General features: G+C 41.9%; 1 protein-coding gene across 1 annotated transcript in view; it reads right to left on the reverse strand.

Moving 5' to 3' along the window:
- Positions 1-20,820, reverse strand: part of TRPC6 (transient receptor potential cation channel subfamily C member 6) — a 123,544-nt gene extending 102,724 nt beyond the window's left edge. Inside the window, exon 1 of the mRNA XM_042456067.1 lies at positions 20,550-20,820. Coding sequence (XP_042312001.1) covers positions 20,550-20,683 — 134 coding nt within the window. The 5' untranslated portion in view covers positions 20,684-20,820. The remainder of the gene's footprint in view (positions 1-20,549) is intronic.
- Between the last annotated feature and the right edge of the window lie 388 nt (positions 20,821-21,208).

Raw genomic sequence — 21,208 nt, forward strand, 5'->3', positions numbered from 1 at the left:
GTGCATTGCCTAATGCATCTGCTGTTCCCACCTAAGAATTTTATTCAACCTAACTTTGTGCACGTCTTCTGGATTTTGTAGTTATTCATATCCACCCCACACACCCCACCACCACCTCCTCCTCCTTTTTTTCTGTTAAAAGTTGGCTCCCAGACTTGAGACTTCATTTCAAAGTATCTTGAAACTTGAAGGTAGAAACTTGAGACCTGACTTGAGAACTGGAGTAAGAGATTTGAATGTATCACTTCAAAACTGATGCAGCATACCTCTGAGGGTTCTAATACCTTCCAGTGTCTCCATTTTGCTATTGCTATAAGTGATCAGTTTGTCATTTAGAACAAACTATTCTGGACAGCTAATTTGAGAATGCAATGGTGATGAGGTATCAGTGCCAAAGAGCAGGCAGAGTAGCGTGCTCTTAAATTATATCTGATCACAGTCATAATGATGTTTATCACACTATACTCTTAAAGTGCTACTATTCCACTTTGACTCCTCTAGCTGCCTCCTGTTGCATTCTGGTATTGGCAGTTTTAAGGAGGGGTATTTAGAATACCTGAGAATTCTAAATACTCCTCCTTAAAACTGCAAATCCCAGAATGCAACAGGAGGCAGCTAGAGGAGTCAAAGTGGAATTGTAGCACTTTATTTATTTATTTATATACCGCTATTCCAAAGATCATAGCGGTGAACAGCAAGTAAGCTAATTAGCAAGTAAGCTAATTTGCCCCCAACAGTCTGGGTACTCATTTTAGCGACCTCGGAAGGATGCAAGCCTGAGTCGAGCTTGGGCCCTTTTGCTGGTCTTGAACTCGCAACCTTGTGGTTTCGAGTGAATGGCTGCAGTATAGGCATTTACCCACTGTGCCACCAGGGCTCACTTTAAGAGTACAGTGTGATAAACATCTATGACTTGTACTGCCTGTGCTCAACTCATTATTTTCTCTACTTCACTGCTATTACTGCCCTAGTAAACCAGGAAATATTTTGGGCTCTGCAGCAAAGGAGTATATATTTGAGAGCAATCATGTCAACAGTTTATCTTCTTGGTATCCTGAAATGAGACTAAGATTTCACCAGGAGTGCTAAGAATACCAATAGGGATAAGGGGAATCACTTAATGTGGGCAATGTGTTTTGAAATACTTGTGCCTCAAGGGGAAGTATTCAAGATTAGGGGAAGGAACCTAAACTATTTGCCTCGGTAAAGTCTCTAGGGTCTCTTAGTACAGTCTGTCCTTCCCATACACGGGGGATCCATTCCAGACCCACCCACCCTGTGTAAGGGGAATTTCATGTATGCTGAAGCCCCATTTAAATGAATGGGGCTCATGCATGTAGTGGTGCATGCATGTTATGGGCACACATGCCATTATCCCTTTCAGGGCACACTTGGCCTTCTTCTGGAGCATGCACTGAAAGCCACATAAGGCACGCCCAGCATATAATGCGGGCGCACTGTATGTCCAAGGATGAAGCCTAGTTTTTAAAAGAAAGCCAGTGACCTTTTCTAGGGGGGGAAAGGATGAATTAAAATGTACCAGTGATGTAGATGAGAGTTACAACAGTGAGTCTCCAAAAAAGATGGTGAACAGAGACAGATGGTTTGTTTCAAAGGTCCATCTATATATAGGTATACCTTAGTTGATAAGCAGATGTATTCCTGGGTATGAAGAGAAGAAGGGAGAGGAGGGGTTCAGCATGTTTTAGCAGACCTTTCCCCACCAAATTAACAATATGTGCATGTGAAATGAACTAAGCAAGTTAGGAAAAACTTGCACAAGTAAACAAAATATTTTGAACCTTCTGGAGACCACATGAAAGCTTCTTCCAAAATTAATCCAGAAACAATTTTATTTTCTTATACCAATCTCCACTTTCCGAATGATTTCCATTTTGGTAGCCAAATCCATAGATCTGTGCTTTTTTAACACATGAGGGATAGCTGGTCAAGCAGGCTTACCTGCTCTCCTGCATGTTCTGTAAGGAATCCTAGAAGCAGCTGCTGCTTACCTTACCAGTTGTGGTGTTAGCATAGCCTACACCCCTTTAGCTGCAACATGGCGTTTCATATTCTCATATTTTGGTATCTAGTCAGACATTTTTTAAGAAGCCATAATGATTGTTGAAACACTAGGACATTTCACATAGGAAAAGCAAGCTGACCCGAAGACATGTGGAAGACCTAGATAGCACTAAATAAAGGTTAAATGGTTTTCCACATATCCTCTCACAATACAGTACAAACTGAATGAGTCCATATTTTCTTCTCACCCCCAGCTGAGTTCCTGTTCACCACTTCCTATCCAACCATCTAGAACTTGTCTCAAATCCAATCAATGTTTTGTCACTCTGAAGTTAAAACCATCAGCTGTTTCAGAATCCTATTAACAATTCCCTGGGAAGAGATCTTTGTTACACTGCAGGATAGCACCACCTATCCCTCAAGGCTATGAGATAGAAATATCAGCCCCAGCTCTAGCCTTGTGTTCACATAGGACCTCTCTCACTCACTGTATCTTCTGAATCCTGCTTCGTCTTCTATGGTACCCTCTTGTCAAGATTGGTAATTATCACCTGCTCTAACTCCCAATTTCTTGTTATCCAATCTTTCACACATTTCTTTATGTTTGCTCTGTATGGTTCCTAAGTTGCACTGGATTTCTGTGTGTGCACTTTTGCATGCACAGGAGTGTCTCTGCAGTTAGTACTACTAATCATAGGTGTAAAAGATCCCTTAAATTTACCCTACCCCTTTCAGGCCTCCTGTTGAGCTAATAAATTCCTCCAAATATTAAGGAGACACTGTTGGTGGGAGGGGACCTCTAGTCCCCTACACACACACACACCTTTTTGCGTAACAGTAGGCAGGAAGACATGGCTACAGCAGGATGAGCTAAACTACAATCCTATTGTTTCCCAGCTGATGTTTGAATATATTGTTTACAACAGACATATGGCTGTATATTCACACTAAACGTCTGTGCTTCTCCAGCCCTCTATCATCATCCTCCATAAAAATACTTTGCAAAAAGAAGGTTGCCTCAGATGTTCCTGTCAAATAACCACAGTACAACATGTTGGAAGTAAGGCCACAACTTTATTTGCAAACAATTGGTAGGGTTGCCACAAAGCATAAGGTCAGGATCTGTGCAATCAAACCACCTGATGTAGTCTGATTATCCAAACCGGGCACCCACCCGGTGCTTGGGATGACCTAGGGGCTAAGGAACACAACTTGACCACAAACCTTGTCTTGCGTTCACCAATTCACAAAGCCCCTAGTCACCAGGAGGCGCTCCTGCGTTCTGGCCCCCACAATGGCCAAACGCCTGCCCTATTCGCCCCCGGGTACCTATTGACTCCCAAACCAGAGCTCCATAGCCCTGGTACCACAACATGCAGATCCTGGCCTATGCTGCGCCCAGTTGTGCCTAAAAAAACCACCGGAACAACAGCAGTGGGCGGCGGGAGAAGCACCAAGACTTGCTCCCTTCCACAGCTTGGCTCCACTCTGCTCGAAGCCAAGCAACCAACTGAGGGAAAGGGCCAGCAACACGGCCTTATAGAAGCCTAGGCCCCTCCCTCCCTGCGTGCTGTGCGGGGCCCCGCCTCCAAGGCCCAGCCCACCAATGGGCAGCCTTGGAGGACCGGAAGCACCGCACCAACGAAACCGGCTCCCAGAGCGTCACGAAGAGGAAGGGCTGCCCCTTCCGCCACCGAGCACCAATAGGGAGCCAGGCAAGCCCCAGAGCACTCTGGGGCTTGTAGTCCAGGCGCGTCTAGCGGCAAACAGTCTGCCCGGCGAGGTGGGCGACCGTTGCTTCTTTGCCACAGGCTTTGTTAACCAAGGCCCGTTACAAACAGGCGTAAAGTACACCCTGGGGACATACTAGGGTTAGGCAAAGTGTGTGCCTTACACCCCAATATGTCCCCAGGACGTACAAAATGGCGGTGCCCTTTCCACACGGGGGCGCCATTACGAAGTCACGAATGCACTGCCTCCAAACAGGGCTGCGTAGACGTGATGTCTTTGAGCCGTGGGAGGGTGCATAGAGCGCCCTTTCGCGACGCACAAAGGAGCTCCGAAACAGAGCTCCTTCCGCGGTTTGCGTTGCTGGCGCAGCCTTTACATGGCTGCGCCAGCAATGCAGAGGAGAAAGGGGCCAAGCGGCCCCTTTCTCCTCCTCCCCGCCGCTGTCGGGTGTCCTTGGGGCATGAAGCCCCAAGGACACCCCTTTCCAGGCCGCGGGGAAGCGGCCTTTTTCCGCTTCCCCGCGGCCTGGAAAGCGGCGGATCAGGGCCTCGCAGGCTGCCGTTCTGGCAGCTGACGCCCCGATCTGGCGGGGAAAGGAGCGCCTACAGGCCGCCCCAAACGGGCAGTCTGTAACGCACCTGAGATATGCCTATAGAGTCCTGGAGAAAAATCATAGCATCATAGAGTTGGAAGACCACAACAGTCTTCAAGTCCAACCCCCTGTCATGCAGGAATCTGTTGAAGAGGACATATCCAGCAGTATGAATATGTACAGCAAGGGACTATCCTTCCCCTCAGTGATCTGCTTGGATCATCCATGTCTTTTTGAAACACAATGCAAGCCTGTCATGAATTATGAAAGATACAAGCGTACAATAATCTTGAAAACCTGCTTCTTTTGAGACAAAACTAAGCTCTGGGAACTAAAGATTTAGTATTCAAAAGTTTTTCATCATATAACACTACCAGGCACATTTGAACAAAATGTATAATTGTAGGAGTGACTGTTGTTGGGAGTGACTGGGATTAAAAGATGAAGAAGACGTAAACATCTTTGTTTCCTACATTTTTCTTCTTTCTGTGTGTGTCTCTGTCTGTGTATTTATTTTTAATGTTATTCAGTGGGTGAAAGGATGAGAAACTGAGTGTTTAAAAATTCATACACTTGCTTCCTTTACTTCCCAACTCAAAACAGAGATGCAAGGAAGAGAAAAGCCATAGATGGAAATTTTAATCTTTGTTTCGGTAAGGTTTTTTCAGAATTGTAATAATACATCGTTAAATTAATGTACACATCCTTTAAAAAAAACCTTTTAATACAAATGTAATATAATTAACATAACTGGGTTTTTTAGATTTTTAGTGATTCATAAAACAATCACTTTTTCAGTAGCATCTCTACCTATGAATTACTTTCTACAGAGATGTTTTGCTTCATACACCACTATCAGACACATTTGAACAAAACTGTCTTCCTCAGTGGCAGTAAGTGGGAGATAATCAACTGCTCTTAGGAACCAGAGTAAAAGGCTTATCCCATGTCCTACATGAGTTCAAGAGAATAAATATCAAATTATGGAGTATTTCGTTGAATATTGGAGCAACAAAAGCTCTATAACTGTTCAAAAATGAAGAAAAATCCATCAGGTGAAGACTCCTCCCTTTTTTCAAGACAAAGCTCAAATTTACATAAGATCAACTGGCAAAACCTTATAAAATGCAAACCTCAGGGGTGACCTGAGACTGTATAGAGTTGTTACTTCCTATTACACAACATAACTGGAATATACCTGAAGATGCAGTGGGGCCTATTCCCATTTAAATGCATAGCCATATTCTATTTTATAGCATTCTGCTAGGAATAAGCATTTTGAATACAACCAGGACATTTGGATTAACATCCTATCTATATCTCCTATTGTTGTCCTTTGCCACTAGTTTCATTGGCAGGAATCAGAAATACTATATGAATACTATGAGATACTGACATTTACTGTGTTTCCGTCAAGAGATTATATATTTTTGTCCTTAATAAAATGCTGAATTACAGCCTGCAACCATAAGTAAATTTTAAGCCAGGAATCCATATGTAAATACTAAGACGAGCAGGCTGTCTGGTCTTTTAAATAAAAGGAAATTAATCTTAGTTTAACAAGGTATAAAGAAAACATTTTTGTAACCAGGGAATTTGTCCTCTAATTACTACTACCCCTTTCAAATCTTCTCATCTTCCTCAGGGCTTTTGTCACTGGCAGTATTTTTTTTTTATTCAGTCAAATAGCAACCTATGAGTCTTTCACCATAAAACAGGGTTGTCTTACAATAAAACCCTGTTCTATAGTGAATGATACACAGCTTGCGACTGAGGCAATAACAAGTCTTAAAATGAGACAAGCCACATGTAAACAGCATTTTTTCTTTCCATTTGTATAGATACAAATATGTATCTATGGAGAGACAGCATGGCATAGTGGTTTGAATGTTAAGACTATGACTCTGGAGACCACAGTTCTATTCCCAGCTGAGCCATGAAACCCACTTGGTGACCTTGGGCAAGATATATCCTCTCAGCTCCAGGGAAAAGCAATGGCAAACCTCCTTTGAACAAATTCTGCCAAGAAAACCCCACGGTAGATTTGCTTTGGGGTTGCCATAAGCTGGAAAAGACTTGAAGGCAGATAAATACATATATTTTGGAAATACAGTACTTTCATAGCATAACATCTAACATACAGCAAGTTTCTTTTTGCCTGAGTCTACAGGAAAGAGCAAGATTCTGCCCCACTTTCTATCTTCCCTGCTGAGTTAATTGAATGCAAACTATTTTTGCTCTTTGAACACAGTTTGCAGTAACTGAAGTAAGGTGAGCAAATGTGGAAAGCAGACATTGTAAATGCATCTGAAAAAGCAGGATGGGCATAGATTATTTGGGACTGTCTCTGCCAAATCAAAAGAGTTGGAGGATTTGTGATTGGGTACGGATTGAGTCAGCAGTCAAAACATATTTACAAATCTACAGTCAAAACATATCTATGTACATTGCTTTTTGAAAATGACTCCAAACACTATTTAAAGGCATATCTGTCTATACACACACACACACACACACACACACACACACACACACAGAGTGCCCCCTTCTGTTCATTAAGATTTCTTCTGCAACGCTGAAGCAAACCTAATGAATTCTGCCATGAGTTAGCCTAATCAATCAATGTTTCCTTATAGTTTTCTCCAACAATAGCTTAATATAAATGTTTATTGTGAAAGAATGTACAAGTTAGGAAATTTTCCCTATGATTCCCCCAAGGGTTACCCACCTAATAACAGGGTGTCTTGCTACTCTCACAGCTCATATTTGCTTCCGTTTTCTTATTTTTTTTATATAATTCAATATAAAGCAAATTGTGCTGGCTTCACATACAGTGCAACTTATACCCAAATGTACCATTTGCTATATAATAATCAGTTTAACTTTTTCGATAAATTATAGGACCAGAAACAGGAATGAGGTGGCTTTATTTTAAATAGTTACACTGGAGCATATCTGTATCTTTCCTCATATTAGTAAAACATTTTATGTACTCACATGCCTATTAAATTTGATTTAAAATACCATAAAACACAGTGACATATCAAGACAGCTGTTTTATTGAAAAACAGATTGGCACTCATATCTTGTTATGTTACTGAACACAGCAAAAGGGTGACAGAAAGTTCATAAACAATGTCAATATGGAAAGGACAGAGAATATGATTCAAAAATATTGGGGGGAGGCAAAACAGGGTTTTTTTTCTTTTTCTGCAACACTTCCCATTGCTAAAGAGACAAAGTTTAAGGGCAGTTTGCCTCTTTGGCACTTAAAATGTCATGGCACAAATAGCAAATGAAATTCTTTACCTTCCTCCCTTTTGGGTCTGCAAGTCATTGTGATGTACACAACATGCTTTTCACTGTGTCATTTATTTACAGGGAATTTAACTACCAAAATAATTTATCCTCCTTCCCCTTACATTTATTTTTCTCCTATATTTATTTTTCTATTTGTAATAATATCCTTTCCAGAAAAATAGAAAAAGAGGGAGGGAGTAATTCATTAAACAAAATACACAGAGCCTATCAGTAGCTACAGTTAATGACTGTTATATATGCTGTTGTACCAGAAGAAGTATACATCTGTATGGGAGAATATGAGCAAGAAGGTATTATCACATTCATATCCACCTTATGAAATTCCCATAGACATCTGGTATGCTGTTATGTGAACACAAAGCTCTACTAGATGGGCCTTTGGTCTGATCCAGCTTGGACCTTTTTATGTTCTTACAATTAAGTCAGTTAAGTTCAAAATTTCCTGGAACAGTTGTGGAAACAAAGCACCCCACTTGGTTTGTAACACCTAGACAGGTTCATAAATATATTGTGGTTTCTATATTTGGTCAATTAGGATAAGAAAATGGTTTCCTTTCCATACTGTATCGGAACTGGAGAAGATTTTTAGCTCCTCTGGAAGAAAAGGAAAAAAATCACAGCAAAGAACTTGGTCCAACGAAGTTCTGCTGAAAACATTTATTTGGTGATAACTAGATATATGAAAATTGCTCTTCCAGAAGACAGAAAGAATGATGCAGTAAATCACAATCAAAGCACCCCCCAATAGATGTCCATCCAGCCTCTGTTTAAAAACCTCCAAAGGAGGAGACTCCACAATTTTGTTTTAAATCATATTGTAAGCCACTTTTAGTCCCATTTTGAGAGATGAGTGTGATATAAATCAAATAAATAATACATTGATTGGTTAATATCTTCAAGATATAACCAATTCACACTGATGACATCACTAACAAAAACCACATGATCTCCCCATAGAATAGTCATAAATAGTAGAAGGGGCAAATGAGACTGAGGAATATAAGAGCAAGGTGAAGAAGGAAAATGGCACAAGTAACGTAGCACCAAAACAAGACAAGTTCTGATGATGTCAAAAATTTATTAATATTTCCAAGAGATAAAATGAAGTTAGAGTAATTACCATATATATTTGACTATAAGCTGACTTCATGTTTAAGTCGAGGGCAGGTTTTTGGGCCAAAATTATGGATTTTGATATGACCCATGAATAAGTCAAGGATAAAACTTAAAGGCATGAAACAAAGATCTAAAGGAGGAGGAAGAAAAGGAAAATGATGCCATAGAACTTAGAAAATTATAACAGGCATGATTCTTGGTGCTCACCCTAAAGGCTGGATAAATGACAGGGTAGAGGGGAATCAGTGCTTCCAGAATAGATTACACTCTTGAGTTTTGCAAGGGGATGGTTCCTTTTTTCAATATGAGTTAAAATATAGTACTCTTATTGACCCGAGGATAAGTCGACTCAGTTTTTTGAGATAACATTTTGTCTAAAATTTCTAAACTTACACATGATTATATACAGTATTTATTTTGGTTCAGCATCAGATCGTACCAACTCTGTCCCATCCTGCTTCTATTGCAAACACTTTCTATAAAACAGACACAACAACCTTCTTTCTGCAGCAGACAGTGATCAATGGAGCTTACGCTAGCACTCAGATAAAAACATATTACTTTAACCTTTGCTTACTTTTGTGCTTTAGGATGACATGCTGCAAAACATTGTGATTGAGTGTTTAGAAGGTTCATCTTGGATCGAGAATTCAAACTCCATCTGTGTGGTGACTTCATGTACTATTCACGAAAGGCAATTCACTTTTTGGACAGCTGACTCATTCAGTTCTACTGTGGAAAAGTTGGTGAACTGGCCTTCTGCAGTAGAACATCAGAAGTGGCCACATTATGTGTCCATCTAGCACCGTATTGCCTTCCCTGAAGAGAAGATGGAAATGTTAAAGTTTGGAAGTATAACTCCCAGAATCCCATGGCAAGCATGGACACTGGATGTGCTGGGAATTCTGGGAGCTTTAGTCCAAAAAGTAACTTTGCCATGCTCCAGATCTGACTAGCATTAGCTCCCCAGGGCCCAAGGTGTCAAAAACTTTCATAGGAGATTATCAGATGATCAAAAGTGATGAGAGAGAAGCAGGATGGTCTCATCACTATTGCATGAAGATGATTACATGACATTCTGCAATATCATGCTCATCCTGTCCTTCTCCCATTAGTGAAGTGGAATGGTCCCATCACTTTTTATTAATGGGAGTTTCCCTTTAATAAAAAGTGATGGGGTCATTCTACTACACTGACAGAAGGACAGGATAAGCGCAACATCACAGAATGCCATGTGATAATCTTCCTGCAATTGTGCAATTGCGATGGGAGCATCCCACTTCTCTCCCATCCCTTTTGCCTATCTGATAATCCCCATAACATGATGCAAGGGGTATTGATCTTTGGATCTTCTACATACAAAACTTGTCTTCCACCACTAAGCTATGCATCTTCTGCTAGTGGCAAACAAGTAACATAATACAGTTTCTATCAAATATGTATAACCAGTCAGCACTGTGGGGAAATACGACTAAAGTAAAATTCCCCTCAGCAAGTAGCCAGGCATTACAAAGTCAATTTGGGGAAATATGACCAAAGTAAAATTCCCCTCAGCAAGTAGTCAGGCATTACAAAGTCAATTCCCCAAAGGGCGCATCCCTCTCACCAGCAAGTGATGTTGCAAGAAGCAGAACAGGGCCCTCGGCAAGTTCCTGTAACAACTCTTCTCTGCACCATCACTTCTTGGTAGGAAAGGGCTAGGGTACATCTCTACTGTAGAAATAACACAGTTTGGCACCATTAGCTGCTAAGGCTCCATCCCATAGAACTGTAGAGTCTGTAGTTTTGTGAGACACCAGCACTTTGGACAGAGAAGACTAAAGACTTTGTAAAACTACAAATCAAAGGATTCCATAGGATAGAGCGAGAGCACTTAAAGAAGTATCAAAGTGTGTTATTTCTACATTGTGAATGCACCCCTAGTCACATCATTCTGCAACAATTCAATTACCAGTGCTGCAAAACCCATTGCTCAGGACAGCTGACTGGCTTTTAAAGTGCATTTCAAGGACATTTATGATATTTGCAATGGTACTACAATCACAAATGTGCATAGGAAACAGTTATATGGTTGTAAGTCTAACTTTATTGCCAGCCTTTATTTCTGTTTATTTCATTTGGAGAACCTACAGACTTCCTTTGAGGCGTTTCAGCACTGTTTATAAATACAATAGTAATATCCAGAGTAAAAAAAAAACAACAACAACCAAGTTAAAAAATAAAAAAGAAGCACCATAAAACATTACAAAATGGAAAGTTAAGAAGCTTTGAAGAATTAAAATGTAGCCCAGGCAGTGCAGTAGACACTATATAAGTCACTGGCCAGGCAGCATTCCACAAGTGAGGTGCCACCATTAGGAAGACCCTTCTGCTTGCCTAATTCAGATTTGTAGCTGTGGACACTCAGAGGAAGACTTTTGAAGATGTCATCAGTCCTGCCTGTTTCTAGCCAATTATTGCATGGATTTAGTCCAAGTCATGAAATCTCAGTTCCCTCGTTGGTTTTGTCTGCTCTAATTTGTCCTTCACTCTCCAGCTTTTCCTCAGTTTACTCAAAAAAAAATTAAACTAAATAGAACAGGTGGCATGAACATCTGTTTGGAGCTCTTCAGCTGGCAGCTGCAGGTAAATATTATTCAGACTTTTTATGAGCAGAAAGTCTTACATTTAGCATTACCATATTTGCTTAATCATGTTTAACTCCAAGTTATTAAGGAGTTTGTTTTCATATTTGTCAGAAGGTGTGTGTGTGTTTTTTTTAATACTGAGTACATGTTCTGGTAGCTACTGCATTTCGTCGTCTTAATCCTTTCCTGCTGCCTCCTACCAGCATTCCTATGCTGTGTTAATATATTTTGGCAAGTTCAAGTGGTATAAAGGAGGTGGATAACAAAATGACTCATGTTAAGTGGTTAAGTTATAAAGGAAGAACATTAGTGAGATTGGAAGTATACCTCTTACTGTCATCACTGAGCACTCCAGATTCTTGTCATATTGCACATGGTGTAAACATTTTGTGTTCTGCATCCCAGTGCATGAATGTACATTTCAAATAACATCAACAGGTAGTAATTGTCATGATCGATTTAAGACCATAAAATTGTATGCATGGTACATTTGATATTGGTCTGCTTTCAAGTTAATGCAATTTCTCAAAACCACTGTTTGCTTAAACTTTTCTCTGCAGTGGGAAATAATTAGCTTTAATTAAGATTGTAAATTTAATCTGAAAGGCAAGAATGAATCATTTTAAATGTATTCTCCAAACATGAGGATTTTCACAGTGGAGTCTTATTATCTGTGGGCTTGCCATCCACAGATTTAATCATCTGTGGATGGCAAGCCCCATTGTTCCCAATGGTGGTGCATGCACACAGCCACACTAGCGGGCACATGCACGTCACACCACCATTAGGTACAATGGGACTTGAGGTCCCACATTTTTGGTTTCTGTGGAGTGTGTGTCTATGTATGGAACAGATCCTCTGCAGATCCCAAGGTCCAACTACATGTTTTTCAACCATTTTTCACATTTTGATTTTTTTGGGGGGGAAAATTCATTTGTACTAAAAGTATAATGATTCAGAGAAATATTCAGAGAATATTTCACACCAATATCACATTTTCTTCACAAAGTCTTTTTATACAAAAAAGAGGGTTGTGGATTTTTATTTTATTTTGTAAAAGGGTTCAAAATGGAAAAATCTCGCAACCATTTTCTCAATGGACATTAATATTGGCACCCATTCTCTTAAAGCACCAGAAAATTCTCAAGTATTTTTGCATCCCTAATTTTAATGTAGACTTTCTAGATACTTCTTGTTGTCACTGTTTAATGATTTCAAGTAGGTAGTTTATCTGTACAACCCATCTGTGCTGAGGTTCTTTAACTTCTTTCTTACTGCTTAGTGGAAACTGTGTTCAGATTTATTAAATCTGTGCTCAGATTTATTGGACATAGCTCAAATAGGTTGTATCTGCAGCTGCAGTTTAGGAACAGGTTTTCACAGACTACAACTTTTTAGTCCCTGTTTTGTGCCTTCAAGTCTTTTCTGACTTATACTGACCCTAAGGCGAACCTAGCCTGAGGTTTTCTTGGCAAGGTTTGTTCACAAGAGGTTTGCCTTTGCCTTTCCCTGAGGCTGAGAGAGTATGACATGCCCAAGAACACTCAGTAGGTTTCATGGTCAAGTGGAGACTGGAACTCTGGTCTGCAGAGTTGTAGTACAGTACTCAAATCACTATGCCATGCTGGATCTCATAGCTCAAATAAAAAATGTACAGGTTGTATCTGCAGCTACAGCATATGAAAGAGTTTACACAGAATACAACTTCTTAGACACACACACACACCTAGGCACACACAAGAGTCACTGTTTATGCTGTAACAGCCTAACCTGGTTATTCCCAGGAGCAGGGTGGGCAATTGAGACAAGTCAGTAGGGCCAGTTTCCTGCTCATGGGACACACTGCAAAAAATAATTTCTTAAAATGAAAAAAGACCAAACTAGAAGAAATCAGAAATCCACACATCTAGTTTTTGTTGTTAAATCAGTTTGGTAGGAACCTCCAATCTAGTTAAAAGATGAGCCATTGTTCCAAAAAGTGTCTTTTAATTTCTAAGTTGCTTTGTGTCCCAATTTTAGTGGGAAAGCAGGATATAAGTAAATATAACAATAACAACAACAACAATAATAATAAAGCTTCCAAGAAATTTGATTCACATTTTTTGTCCAGAAAAAAAATTCTAGAAATTTGGGAAGAGGGATCAAAGATCACAAAAACAGCTTTGGTGGGCCACACATAACCCCAGGGTCCCATTTTACCCAACATGATCTGGAGATTGGTATCACATTGTGATTTATTCCGGTAAACCCAGAATAAAACTGGTTTGGCAGCTCAAGAGGGGAGTAACTGAGGTGTTTTGTTAACGTTATTTTGCATGACAATTAGCAGGAAGATGTGACCTACATCTCAAACTAAGTGTTAATATCTTCCAAGGAATTCTGCATATTGCAGTGATGATTTGATGTCTGCTGACTTTAACCCAGGCAAAGTTTCTCTTGTTGAACAATGCTCAACTTTAGCTAACTTGTCTCAATTGGAAGGCAACGAAATCTTGTGCATTTTATTTTCACAGGAGAAATATAAAATTATTGCAGCTGAATACAAGGCATGTTAAACTACTAAACTACCCTTCCTATAAGTATACAGACAGATACAAGTAGTTGTGACACATTCAGGTGTGACTCAATTCCGCTTCCTACACAGGCACCGCATACTACACAGAATCCATATCTCCTTTTTAGCAGACCCCATTAACATTTTCTGAAACATAAACCAGTTCTTGACAGTTGTTTTTGCTCTCCTTCTCTTACATATCACTCTTATTTAATTCCCCCAAGAATCATGGACCAACTTAATTGAAGAACACCAAAATGTGATACTGAAAAGGACCCCCTCCCATTTTCCATTTATAATTTTCCAGTTCCTCTCCACTTAATGCATTCAGCCTCAGATCAAACATGAGCTGATTCACTGAACTGGAATGAATTTGTCAGTTTTTCAGATCTTTCCTAGATATATTCAGGCATACACTTTTACATTGCATATGTATTGGAAACTAACATCCATACTGCAGTTCTGTGCTGAATACAATGAATATAAAGATGAAAGTTCTGCAAAATATCTCCCCAGAGCCCATGCCCTGTAATTAATAAGGAATTAAACAATAGGGTGTTACACAAACAAACACACCATCCATACAAACACTTCTTGGTGCCTCATTCTAGAAATATATTTCCAGGTTTACATCCTACATTCATAGTCTACATTTTTGTAAGAGCTGTCTAAATGCATACTCTCCAGCATTCTGTGAAAACCAGGACTCATGTGGCCAAGCAACACCAGAGAAGCAAATGAGGAAGAACACATCAGCTAGAGACTGCAGAAGTTTGTATTTGCCTGAGCTTGTTGGGAAAGGCAAGATTCCTCCCCTACTGTCCTCTCCTCTTTTCTCCTCCTTGCTGAGTTAATTGAGTGCAGACTACTTCTGCACTTTGCAACAACAGAAATAAGCTGAAGACAAAGAGGAAAGTAAGGGGAGAAGAGAGAAACTGGGACATTTTAAAGCAGATGAAAATGTGGGATGATAGAGCATCCCTGCCAAATCAGGACAGTTGGAGGGTCTGGAAATATATTTGTGAATCCCACCCTCATGCCCTGTCTTTACAGTCTTGTCTTTTATACACTGACTAAGGAAATGGACTATATGATGCTTTTGACTGATACTGTGTTCTAAAGAAACTGTACCATCTTTTAAAGGTGAGAGCCAGTATGATCATCTGCCTGGCTGCAATTTCTGCCCTGTTTATCCCAACATGCAAGCTACTGATTGGCCTAACTGAAGTGGTGAACTGCTATTGGGTTTGACCGTATCAGACTACAAATTTACATGTCAGAATATGCCACCTAAACTATGATTTTTCTCCTTGGCATCTACTAAATTTTCATATAGAAAGAGTCTTTTTAGTAGTCTTTTTAGAACTTGCATTTAATTTCCACTTCTGTGTCCAAGCCTCCATCTCCAATATGCAACACAACTTCCCAAACACAAGCTAACTATGTATCTCAGATCTAAGTCTAAGCACATAAGTGGGCAAGAGAAAGGAAACTGAGGAGGGGGAGGAATCTATAAATCCATTCTTCAGATGCACTTGCAAATATTGTAGTCCCCCAATGCATCTGAAGAAGTGGACCTAATATCCATGAAAGCTCATAAATAATCCTCATAGAATCTCCCCTCCCATTTACATTGTGACAAACTTTCTGCTTCTTTGAGTGCTTGAGAGACTATCTCTATACTCGACAGTCTCATATCCAGAAAACTGGCTTGAAAAGGACTGTGGCATGCAGGAAAACAGAAAGGTGCACAGAATAAAGTTGGCTGAACCCGATACTTACAAATATAGATCCTTCTTCGTGATCACTCTTAGGTAACAACTGAGTCAAGTCTTTAATACTTCAGGCTTCCAAAGCACAATTCATTCCTATGCACTGGGCTTATGTTTTCTTGCCTTTCAGTCTTCACAGACTGAAGAGAACAATATAGGAAACTTGCAGCTATACAAAACCCCCTGTTAGTTGCATCTTATTCCCAAAATGGACATTTGCCCTACAGGAAAGCACTTTCTGCATACCTGCCACTAAACTCCAAGAAAACAGAGAAAAGCAAAAACCATGAGGTGAAAAAGGAGCAACTCAAGTCAGTACTGCATTTGCCCAGGTACTCCAATGCCACCCTGTGATGTCCATTGGTCCTACCACATAAGTTACCACTCAGCAGGGCTGTCCTCCTGTTAACTGATGATGGTGAGAAGGGGGAAAAAAGCTTTGCTTCATCATCCTCGGATATCACCAGCTATTTGCAGTCTGCCTTGGATTCATACAGCAGATGCACAGGATCACACCTTTGCATCTAGTTTGCTTATTTTGTATTCATACTAATTTGTAAAGACTAGGATCCTCACTTCACATAAACAAACACTGAAGGAATGAGGGGAAATAACCCACCCTTATCCTACATTTTAATTATTTTATACTGAAGGGAAATACCATTCACATTATTCCATCAAAATCTTTTTAATTTGCAAAAGTTGAGGATGGCTAAAGTATATGACTCATTCATAGTATACTGTACAATCTAAGGTTAAGGTTAGAACTATAAACACCTCTCAACACTTGACAAATACTGTGCATCCTGTCATAATCTAAAAATCTCTCACCTTCTCATTCCCTGCATACCAGTGCAATTTGACCAACTACACACTTTTAAACACTATCCTATTGCTCAGTCAATGCCCTTATATCCTTCTTGTATCATTAGATACACAGAACTCCTGCCTCCTCTCTCTGCTCCCCTCAACATACATTTTACAGCCGATCTCTGCCTGAAACTCCCTTTTTCTATCACCAAACATAAAACTATCGTTATCAGTTGTGAGGGAAAGACAGGGTATAAATAAATTTTAATAATGATAATATCATAGTCTGAGTGCTGTGAAAAACATTTCCCTCAAACAGGGACACTTCAGTCTGGGCAGGAATGACCACCAGTCAAAACCAAAGTCTCAAAAGGGTTACGATCTAGTGTCACACACAGATCTCAACATCTTGGTGTGGTTTTTGCCTTGCCTCTGTCAGGTCGGAAAAGAATCCACCCTCACAGCCATAGATGCATCTGGCAGGAATGATGTTTTATTTCCATGCCATGATTAAGCTCTCAGATCATTTTATGCCGTATGGCTGTATGCCTAATCGTGTGTGTGCCACAAGCTGACTACCTTTGGTCCACAGACTTTACACGTGTTAGTCCACTCTGTTGTGCCCAAAGCTATCTACTCCTTTTCAGAGAGCTGAGCAGGGGACCTTGTAATCTGCATCCTAAATCCTTACCCTTGTACTACAGATCCCTCTCCTTACATTCCCACTTAGGAAGTCAGGGGCCATTTCTCTAGCCCATACTCAAAACGACATACACATGTAGCTATTAACTAACAGAGCCTTCCGTTTCTTTTCTGCCAGCCACAGCTCTTTGACACACTATGCTCACCATTCCATGTTTTCTCTCACCCCCATTCACCCATTGTAGAAGCCCCCCCCCCCAGGTTTGGCCTAGTTTGCCCCCTCAAAAAATCCTCCCATCCATGCACATTATAGAAACCATTGTTTTCTATTCTTTAACAAGAGAAATGCAACAGGTGCAGCTTGCTTCTGCAGAAAAGTGCCACAGATGCTGCTTTCAGAAACCCCAAATCTTTGTAAGGGTGTTAATGAGAGGGAGGATAGCAAGTCAAGTAACATATCACCCTCACCACTGCCCCCTTTTTCCTCCCCAATATAGACCACCTTTGTTTCTACAGTTACCCTTTTGGCACATTACCCACATTGTTTTACAGCCTGTGGGTGAATGAGTGAGCGTACATGTGAATATCCTAAAGTGTCAAGATATAATTGAATACTAAAGTCAGGATGGTCAACACCATTGTATTTCTTATTTCTATGTATGGCTGAGAAAGCTGAACAGTGAAAAAAGCTGAAAGGAAGAAAATCAACTCCTTTAAAATGTGGTGCTAGAGAAAAAGTTCTACAGATGCCGTGGACAGCTAAAAAGACAAATAAATGGGTCCTAGAGCAAATCAAGCCTGAACTCTCCTTAGAAGCCAAGGTAACTAAACTGAGACTATCTTTCTTTGGCTATATCAGGAGAAGACATACCTCATTAGAAAAAACAATAATGCTTTTAAGATAAAAGACAGTAGCAAAAGAGGAAGACTGCTGAACAGGTGGATACTCAATCAAGGAAGCCAGGGCCCTGAGATTGCAAGACTTGGAACTGCAAGGGCTGTTGATAATAAGATGACTTGGAGGCCTCTCATTCATTTGTTGATGTTGACTTTGACCAATCTCTTTGAATGAGAGACCTCCAAGTTACTCTGTCCTCAATTGCCCTGCCCAACTCTTGCAGATTCTTGGCTGTAGCTTCTCTGATTGAGTCTCTCCATTCAGAATGTAGTCTTCCTCTTTTCTTATTGCCCTCCACTTTACCAAGCATTATAGTTGTGTCCAGTGAGTCCTTCCTTCTCATGAAATGGCCAAAATACAACAATCTCAGTTTAGTCATCTTTGCTTTCAGGGACAGTTCGGCCTGATTTGCTCTAAAACCCATTTCTTGGTCTTTTTAGCAGTGCACAATATTCTCAAAACTCTCCTCCAGTACCACATCTCAAGAGTAGGAGTTTTTTTCCCTTATCAGTTTTCTTCACTGTCCAGCTTTCACAACCATACGTTGTTGCTGCTGTGTGACTTCAAGTCATTTTCAGCTTATGGCAACCCTATCATGGGGTTTTCTTGGCAAGATTTGCCAAGAGGTTTGCCATTGCCTTTCCCTGAGAGCTGAGAGCATGTGATTTGCCCAGTGAGTTTCATGGTCAAACAGGGGACTGAACTCTGGTCTCCAGAGTCTTAGTCCAACACTCACACCAGTGTGCCACCATACATAAAAATAAGGAATGCAATGGCATGGACCATGCTAACTTTGGTATTTAATGCTACATCTTTACACTTCACTCTCATGGCAGCCAAAAAAAGCCAATGCGATTCTAGGCTGCATCAATAGACATCTAGTGCCTAAATCGAGGGAATAGTCAGTGGTGTCACTAGAGGGGTGGAGCCCATACCAGGTGACACCCCAGAAGAGGGGTGACACCTGATCAGGCTGTCCTCCCACCAGAGGGGGCAAGAAGGGGCAAGCGCACCTGGCCCTGCTTCCCAGCAGTGGCAGCAGTTTCCTCATGAGGAGGCCAGTGCCACCATAAGAAGGGAGAAGGCCAAGGACTCCTGGTCCCTATTCCTCACAGTGGCAGTGGCCTCCTCCTGAGAAGCCTGTTGCTGCTGCTGCTGCTGCAAGGATAAGAAAGGGGTGAGCACCGCCTTTCAGCCATGTACCCTGGTAGCCCCACCCCCACACCCGGTGACACCGGGAGCAGGATGCCACTGGTAATAGTACCACTCTATTCTGTTTTGGTCTGGCCTCACCAGGAATACTATGTCCAGTTTGGGGCACCAAAATTCAAACAGGATATTGACAAGAAGGAGGGCAACCAAAATGTGAAGGAAACCATGTCCTATGAGGAGTGACTTATGGAACTGGGTATGTTTAGCCTGAGAAAATTAAGGGGTGACATGACAAACCTGTTTAAATATTGGAAGGGATGCCATACTGAAGATGGAGCAAGCTTGTTTCCTGCAGCTCCAGAGAACAGGACCCAGAACAAAGGAGGCAAATTACAGGAGAAAAGATTCCACCTCAACAGTAGGAAGAACTTCCAGACAATGAGACCTGTTCCACTCAACCTTGGAAGAGTCTCCTTCTTTGGAGGTCTTTACACAGAGCTTTGATTCTGTGTTCCTGCATGGCAAGGGGTTGGGCTGGGAGGCCCTTGACGTCTCTTCCATGACTCGCTCACAGGATCACCAGCAATAGTACCACTGTCGAATCACAGAATTGGAAGAAAGAGATCACAAGGGCCATCCAGTCCAAACCCATTCTGCCATGCAGGAACTCTCCATCAAAGCATTCCCGACAGATGGCCATCTAGCCTCTGCTTAAAGACCTCCAAGGAGGGAGACTCCGCCACACTCCGAGAGAGTGTGTTCCCCTGTCGAACAGCCCTTACTGTCAGGAAGTTCCTCCTAATGTTGAGATGGAATCTCTTTTCCTGGAGCTTGCATCCATTGTTCTGGGTCCTGTTCTCTGGAGCAGCAGAAAACAAGCTTGCTCCCTCCTCAATATGATATCCCTTCAAGTATTTAAACAGGGCGATCATATCACTTCTTTTCTCCAGGCTAAACATCCCCAGCTCCCTGAGTCCTTCCTCACAGGGCATGGCTTCCAGACCCTTTGCCATTTTATTCTGTCGAAGGGAGGTAAGCAAAAAGGAGCCAGCCTGGCGCAGGGGCTTGAGGGCTGAACTAGACCAGGGTTCAAATCCCAGCCATGAAAGCCAACCAAGCCTCACTCTCTGCCTCAGAGGATGGCAATGGCAAACCCTGACTCTGAAAAAACTTGCCAAGAAAATCCCATCATAGGTTCCCCCGAACCTCAAGGCACCCAACAACCACCACCAGCAGCAGCAGCAGCAGAAGACTGGGGGCTGTGTCCCCGCTGCTGGCCCAGCCCTGGCCCTGGCGCCTTCTCGCTCACCCCGGGAAGTAGCCATAGGCGGCCAGGCAGCTCTCCTCCGGCAGCTCCGAGTCCATCAGCAGGTAGTCCTGGCTGTCGTTCCTCCGGGCCCCGTTCCCCGGGGAGACGGTCCTGCGAGGCTGGCACTGGCTCATGCTCTGCTTCTGCGCCCAGGCTCCCCACAGAAGAAGAAGAAGGACGACAAACAGCCCCCTTCGAAAAGAGAAAAGAGCTGGATCTTTCAAGAGAGGAGCCCTCTGTGCCCAGCAGTTCGGCAGAAGGGGCTCCTCGTCCCCACCTTCCTTCCCAGCCCCGGGTCAGAAAGGAGGCGGGAAGGACAGAGAGAGCAACTGCCAGCCCTCCTTTGGCTTCCTGGCTCCTAGCTGGAGCCTGGCCTCTCCATTTGGGGGGGAAAGAAGGGCTTTGCTGGACGACGACGAGGCGCAGTGACCGACTGAGAGGAAGAGGAGAAGGAGGCGAGTTTCTATGTCAACAGCTCTCTCTCTCTCTCTCTCTGGGCGTCATTGCCCATCCAGCCCTGAGGGAAAAGGGAGGGAGGGAGGAAAGGGAAAGGGATGGGTGTCTTACTCTTTTTGAAACCTTGGTCCTCCTCAAAGGGGGGGTCCCTCCCCGGGAGACAGAGCGACGGCAGGGGCACCTGCGGCGAGAGGCCTTCCGAG

The sequence above is a fragment of the Sceloporus undulatus genome, chromosome 3 (assembly GCF_019175285.1).
Source record: "Sceloporus undulatus isolate JIND9_A2432 ecotype Alabama chromosome 3, SceUnd_v1.1, whole genome shotgun sequence".
Lineage (NCBI taxonomy): Eukaryota > Metazoa > Chordata > Lepidosauria > Squamata > Phrynosomatidae > Sceloporus > Sceloporus undulatus.